Consider the following 7553-nt stretch of genomic DNA (forward strand, 5'->3'; position numbering starts at 1 on the left):
CAGCTTAAAAACACATTAAATATTTTTCAATCCTTTATATAGCTTGTTTTTTAACAATACCAGCAAAAGTCTGTAAAATAATATTTATTGCGACAAAATGTGACAAAGCTCATCTGCTGTGTTCAGATCACTACTGTATTAATGCAGCTGCTTATAAAGTGCATTAAAACGTACAGTCCTAGTTTCTTCTTTCTGACTCCTCCAGCTGAACTGGTGTTAAAACTCCACGTATTTATATTCACGGATCGGTTCTCTGTGGTCTCGCGTCGCTCCAGAAGCCTCCTTCCTCTGCCAGACGTTCCTGACGCTAAGCCTCGTTGTTGTCTTTTCAAACAGCAGCTGACAAATGGCTAAGATAAGATGACAATTCCCCCGGCGCTTTATAAATAAACCCATCGGACGGGGAGCCGAGCGGCGGTTCTGCTGCTGGTCTCAGGCTGTTCACTGGGTTTACGTACCGTAGTTTACCTGAGAGGTAGAATCTACACTGTAAAAAAACACCGACACAGCGGTTAAAGGAGATTCACTGGAATGATTTACTGGTATTTAACTGACCTGCTTCGTTTGGCTAAAAAGCACTAAAACAGTATTTAATGACATGTTGATGCCAGAACACGGTAAATAATGTCCACAGAAAAGCTTCTACAAATGTAGTTTTGTATTATTTGGACGCATTTAAATCAAGTTTCAAGTCATTGAGGTCACAACTGGAGGTTTTTTGTGCAGGTTTTAAGTCATCTGGATGAATCTGAGCTTGTTTGGTTAGCTTAAGTTTAGGTTTGAAGTTTTTTCATACGAAATTTCTGCTATTTTGGACAAACACTGAGTTATTTTGGACGAGTTCTGAGTCAGTTGGGACTAATTCTGAGTTACTTTGGAGCATTTCTAAGTAATGCAAGACACATTCCAAGCTATTTTAGACATGGTTTTACTTATTTGGGACAAATTTGACGTTATTTCTGGAATTCAAACGACACCTTTTAGCAGGACGTCAAGTCTGGACGATTTTTTTGCCATTTTGGACAAATTTTGAGTAACTCTGGACAAGTTGAAAGTCATCGAGGATATTTTTGGGGGTATTTTGGACCCATAGTAAATTATTATGGTCAAGTTTTAGGTAGTTCTGGACAAGTTCAAAGTCATCAACAGCAATCAAAAGGAGAATTCGGCACCTTTCAGGAGAACCTGTGAACCAAAAGTCTGGATTAGTTCAAAGCCATTTTGAAGCTTTCAGCAGAACCGGTTCTGAGTCATTTAGGTCAAATTTTTAGTTCTAATTGGCGAGTTTTAAGTTATTTTCACCAAGACAATTTTCACGTCATTTTGGAGAAATTTAGAGGAATTTTGGGCAAGTTTAGATCAAATTCTGCGGTATTATGAACAGTTTTTATGTCGTTTAGGTCGTATTTTGAGTTATTTAGGACAAATTTGATGTTATTTTTCAACATTATAATACCTCGTGTTGTTTTCTGGATCATCTAAACAATTCAGACTCATGGTGGACAAGTTTCAAGCCAATTAAGACTAAATTTGAGTTATTTAACACAATTTTCTAGAACACTTGGTCAGTTTTGGTGTCATTTACGTCATATTTTAAGTTATTTTTCCAGTTTTTGAACACGGTCCTCCACTGTTTTCTTAACGTGTTATTTTCTGGCACTCTCTCGACTCATTCTGGACTCGTTTCAAGCCATTAAGGAGCTTTTTCTTTCTCTAATTCTTTGCAGGGATTCTCGTACATGTCGGCCACTGCAGCCTCCCCTCAGGTAGCGTCTCATGTCACACAGCGTTAATGCATCTACGTGCCCTTTTCATGGATACAGGCTTCTCCAGCAGCGGAGCTCCTCGCCGTAAAGGTCGCGCCGGCCACATGACCTGCTATTTGAAGAGGACCCGGTGGATGCCCAGAGCGGGCCGAGCACAATCCAATTACACCCCGGGGAGACACGCCACATTTGCTGAACTGCGCCTCAGTGATATTCTGTTTCCTGTGAAGATCCGCTCGCATGTTTACGGTCGGCGAGGAACGAGGATCAGGAGAAGGTCCGGCGAGCTTCAGACGCCTGGAGGACGGTTTACGAACTCCGGAGCTAACGCGGCGTCGACGCTCCGAGTTCGCTCGTTTGTCAAAAGTTACGTAAACACAAGTCACCCAGAGAGGAGGCGACGGTTACAACCCGTCTGAAGGCCTTCGTCTCGTGTACAACCCACCGACCACAACCAAACGTAGTCACGTCATGGCTAGAATCTGCTCAACAAGCTGCTAATATACATGTTTAAGACAAAATCAGCCTTCATTCATCCCACAGCGGGGAGGGAATAGCACTTCTACAGCAGCAACATCGTCTAAAATGTAGCAAACACAAGTATAAAAAGTAAAACTAAACAGGAAATAGACAAAAGTAGAGTTGATTCTGTTCAGATTCTTCCACATGAAGGAATTCAGACGTGTACAGATTATTCTATACGTAGGGAAATACTCACAATGCACATTATTCTATGTTTTTAACGCTTTCTCTTCATAAATGTACAAAAATCTGTATAATGAGAAGCTACAACGAGCAGAAGCTTCACATCTTTCCATAAAACATGAGGTTAGCTTCTGTTTCAAGTCATTTATGACATGTTGAGTCATTTTGGACAAGTTTCAAGTTATTTAGGTCAAGTTTTGAGTCAACTGGACAGATTTTAGGTCAATCTGGACCAAACTTGAGTCATTCTTGATGGATTTCAAGTCATTTAGGACTAATTTTGAGTTAATTTGGACAAGTTTTAAGCAATTTAAGACGAGTTTCAAGTTATTTTGTACAGCTTTAAAGTCAACTGGACAAATTTTAGACACATTTTAAGTCATTCAGGACTAATTTTGAGTTAGTTTGGACAGGTTTCAGGTTATTTAGATAAAGTTTTGAGTCAATTGGACACATTTTAAGTCAATCAAGGCCAAACTTGAGTCAGACAGGTTTCAAGTCATTTAGGACTTATTCTGAGTTACTTGGGACAAGCTTGAAGTCAGTTAAGATGAGTTTTGAGTTATTTTAGGTAGGTTTTAAGTCAACTGGATGAATGTTAGGTCATTTTAAGTCATTTTGGTCTAAATTAGTGTTTTTTCAGACAGGTTTTAAGTCAACTAATTCAAAAGACATTTTAAGTCAATCAGGACAAAATTTAATTCTGGACACGTTTCAAGCCATTTAGGGTTAATTCTGAGTTAGTTTTAGGTCACTTATACAAGTTTCAAGTCATTTTGAGCAAGTTTTAGGTAATTTTGGAATGTTTCAAGTCATTTAGGACAAATTTTTTTGAGTTGTTTTGGAAAAGTTATTTAAGACAAGTTTCAGGTTGTTTCTGGAATTCTCATCACATGTATGATTAGAGGCGTCTTCCAGGACGTGTCAGCGATTGTTTGGAGAACTTTTTTTAGTAATTTCTCTCAAAGTTTCAAGACGTTCCAATAACATGTTTATATAAAACATAAAAAAAGTCTCAAACCCTTAAAGTGAAACGTTTGAATGTTTCGGTCATTCTAGTGTTTGAACTGATCAACCAGCTCAACAGTTAATCACTGAATCATTTCGGTGTAAATTAGTAAATGAAGCCTGATGAACGTTTGCTGCGTTCAGTGTCAGGCCGCGATAACAAACAACACGTCTGGAATCTGTCGCCTCCACGTCCACGGATCTACTTCACATCTTCAGGAACACACTCGACCGTTCCGGCTTGTAATCGCGTTTTCAGAAAACCCGCTCCGGGTGTCTCGTCCATACAAGGCCTGGAAACCAGACGTGGCCGCGACGTATCTCCAAAGATACGTGGAGTGCCACAATATGTGAGAGCATCCAGAACACCTGATAGCTTATCAGGGGCCCAGATTAGATGCCGAAACCTGCATACCTCGCCTGCAGCAGCACCATGTTTGGCGAGCGCCGGTCCGCGCACAAGATAAACATTAAGCATCGGCGGGCTTCGGAGGTTGAGCGGTGAAGCAGGCCGAGCTCGCCACGGCGCTTTACTGGTGCGAATCAGTGATCCATTGAGTGCAGAGGAGACGTCCAGCATGTGAGAGTCACGCCGGCCGGGCTGTTAAACTTTGGCTCTTACAGCTGGTTCACTGGTGTCGAGCACAAAGCTGCACTTTTAAAGAAAAAACACGGGATTCAAACGACCACACCTGCCCGCAGAAGGAAAAGAGAGAGTGGACGCATCCAGTCACATCATTACACCAAAGATTAAGAGCTGCTGTCCAACCTTACGCTAATTCGCCCGAGTCCCTGCCAGTCTGGACGGCTTCCAAACATTTCCACGACCATTAGATTCCTGTGGCCATTACTCTCCCTGTCTCAGCGTCTGCCTTTAACACAACTCCAGTCTGGCTGCTGGACGTCACTGAATTATATCCACAAAAAAAAAAATAAAAACACATCTCTGCACAGCTTGTTCTGTCAGAAAACCAGCCCGGGAGCCAAAACGCTTCACAGGAAAAGCAGCAGATGTGAAGAACGATGCGTGTTTTAGAGACTTTTTGCACCGTTTAAATCTGACAAATGTCCCGTCTACGGATTAAAACAACAAGCCGAGCATTAAACACTAATCTACAGCCCTGTGTCGTCACTGCAAGGTCAAAAGGTGACGCCTTCGACTCCAACTCGCCATTTTCCCAGAAGCCTCTACCTCATCGTCCACAGAAACCTCAGCAGTGGACCAAATATGGCGTTGCATCGGGCCGGGCATGTTTGGCTATTCGGTTACGGGGTGACGAACGGCACCGCGAGCCCTAATCGAGTTGCTCCAAGAGAAATATCTGACATAATCCGATCTACCTTTCTTGCATCACTCGGACGAGCAGCGCTCTGAAACAACAGTCTCGAGATGCGCCAAAGAAAACCGGCAGATTGTGCAACGTGTACAGGACAGAGGGGGGGAAGCGAGAGGACGTTAACCGATTAGCTTTTTTTTTTGGACAAACAACATCACTCCGCTGCGTTAATTAAGTCGCAGCTTCTCCTGCAGTGCGTTACAAAGACTTATTGCCGACATGTTGCAGCAGCGGCTGTTTGAACTCCAATTGCTCCCTCGGCTTCGGTGAAAACTAATTCGCACCGGCGCAGAATTCCCTTTACTACCACCGTTCAGCGCCGTGTGAACTCTGGCGTTATTGAGCACGAAGCCAATATAACCCGCTTCACACAGAAGTCATGTGTCCTCGTCGTTTACTTCGTATTAATAAAAAAAAAAAGAAGCCTGACTGTCCTCAACGTCGGCAATAAAGATAAAAGCGGCGAAATGAAGGAACAAGCAGGTGACAGGTGATAAATTCAGTGAGAAAATCTATACCTGCTGCTTCATAAAGGCTGTGGCTGAACCATGGAGTCATCTAAACTTCATGGTTCAACTTTTATGTGGTAAAAACTGCATTAAACGCTCTAAAAACGTTCCCACAACTTAACTGAACGCATGGCGACAAGAAACAAAAGCTAAATGTTCAGGCTAGTTTAACTGAAACTAAATTTAACTGCATTAAATTAACTTTATGCGTAATTTAGAAAAATTAAAAACTAAATTCAGTTGCTTCAGTTCAACATCATGCATAAATTAAACTCAAATTTCCATTAAAAAAAACCCGTTCCTTTAATTTAACTTTATGCGTAATTTAAGCTAACATTTACGCATCACTTGATTTGAAACTGAATTCAGTTGCATCAGTTCAACATTATGTGTAGTTTAGACTCAGACTTCTGCATTAGTTGGTTGAAATTAATATTTTGAGTTGAGATAACTTAATGAAATTAGCTTGATAGCAGGTTTGCAGGTTTTCAGGCTGCCTCCTTCATCTGAACACACCTCAGACAGGTGAGACTGGTGATTAGAAATACGTTTGATTGTAGAGGAAAAGTTAATTCCCTGAACTCAGTATATCTTGTTGGTTGAACATAATTTCACTAGAAGTTGTCACAACTCACATTTAATGAGTTGTGTTGACATAATAACTTAACACTGGGTGTAAATCAAACTCAAATGTCTTCATTACTTGATTTTTTAAAATCTAATTGTGGTAACTTAATAAAATTGGCTTGATAACTTCATTTTGAAAAGTCCCCTCCTTTATCTAAACATGTCAGGATAATTTCAGGCAGTTAGTTCCCTGAACTCAATATATCTTGTTGATTGAACATAATTTCAGGAGAAGTTGTCTCAGCTCACGTTTAATAAGTTGTGTTGACGTAATAACGTTGGTCAGCTTAACGTTGACTGTAACTCAGATTTCAGCATTAGTTGAATTTAGGAAGAAAATTCAAGTTGAGGGAACTTAATAAAAATGGTTTGATGAATTCATTTTAAGGAGGGGGGGGTCAGTCCTCTCCTGTATCTAAACATGTTCAGACAAGTTTAGATGGTTCATTAATTACCGACTAATAATTTTGATTTTATGAGCTACTTCCCTGAACACAATAAAGCTTGTTGGATGAACATAATTGTACAAGAAGTTGTCACAACTCAAGTTTAATGAGTTGTGTCGACATAATAATGTTGGGTGTAATTTAAAGTCAAATTTCTGCATGAGTTTATTTTAAACACAAAATTCTAGTTGAGGTAATTTAATAAAACCTAATTGTTTTACCTCCTCTCCTTTACAGTACCATGTCTGGTTATTTAATGAAATTAATTTAGACTTTAAACTCAAAGCTGCCTCCTGGGACCAGAAGTCACCAGAACTCAGACATCCTGCTGAGCCCACACAGGATTGATCTGGATCATTATTATTTTTTACAGTGTTCATTTAAACGCCTCGACGTGCTTCCTACCAGCTCGGCTGCTAGCGGGCTAGCCGGAGCGGGTCGGAACCGGACCAGGTGGGCACGTACCTCCTCTTCGTGGCTGCTGAAGTCGCTCTGCTCGTTCTCCTTCTCGATCTTGTTGTTGTTCATCCTGACGCTGGACTTTTTCCTTTTCCTCTCACTCACTCGGACGCTTCCTTCTTCTTCTTCTTCTTCTGGTTCTGGTTCTGGTTCTGCTGCCACAGATCGAGCCTCCAGTCCTTCTGACCCGAGCTTCACTTCTTCTTCATCAATGACGGCAGCAGCCTGGGTTCTGATCCGGACGGTTTATCAGAAATATAAAAAAAAGGAGGTAAAAGCTGCGTGTGTGTGCTGTCAGATAGTCCTCCACATTCCCCTCACAGCCGCTGCTTCTTCTTCTTCTTCTGTTTCTTCTTCTTCTTCTTCTTCTTCTTCTCCTCCTGCGGCTCTGCTGCTGCTGCTCGTCCCCAAACACTGACTGTTGACCGGAGCGAAACTTCTCCGCTCATCCCGGCGTTCAGGAGGGAGGAGGAGGAGGAAGGGAGGAGGAAGGGAGGAAGGAGGGGTTTCGGTCGAGGATGCACCGTCGGTTTTTTTTTAAATCCACATTTATTAAAGAGCCCCGGAACCAGCGGTACCGGCCCCCGTTTGGACCAGCCGCCGGTGTGTTTGGATGTAGGTGTTGCTACTTCCGGGTTTGTTTTTGACCACTGGACAGGATGCGCAACGAGTTAAATGGTTTTAAACTATTATTTA

The 7553-nt window shown here is 41.7% G+C and overlaps 1 protein-coding gene across 2 annotated transcripts in view; it reads right to left on the reverse strand.

Moving 5' to 3' along the window:
* The window catches only part of LOC103363883 (RNA-binding protein with multiple splicing-like), a 51047-nt gene extending 43756 nt beyond the window's left edge, over positions 1 to 7291 (reverse strand). Inside the window, exon 1 of one of the 2 annotated variants that reach the window (XM_008290831.1) lies at positions 6864 to 7291. In XM_008290831.1, coding sequence (XP_008289053.1) covers positions 6864 to 6926 — 63 coding nt within the window. In that variant the 5' untranslated portion in view covers positions 6927 to 7291. The remainder of the gene's footprint in view (positions 1 to 6863) is intronic. The other variant, XM_008290832.1, reaches the window with a different exon arrangement.
* Positions 7292 to 7553: the final 262 nt, after the last annotated feature.

The sequence above is a fragment of the Stegastes partitus genome, unplaced genomic scaffold (assembly GCF_000690725.1).
Source record: "Stegastes partitus isolate 25-593 unplaced genomic scaffold, Stegastes_partitus-1.0.2 Scaffold698, whole genome shotgun sequence".
Classification (NCBI taxonomy): Eukaryota; Metazoa; Chordata; class Actinopteri; family Pomacentridae; genus Stegastes; species Stegastes partitus.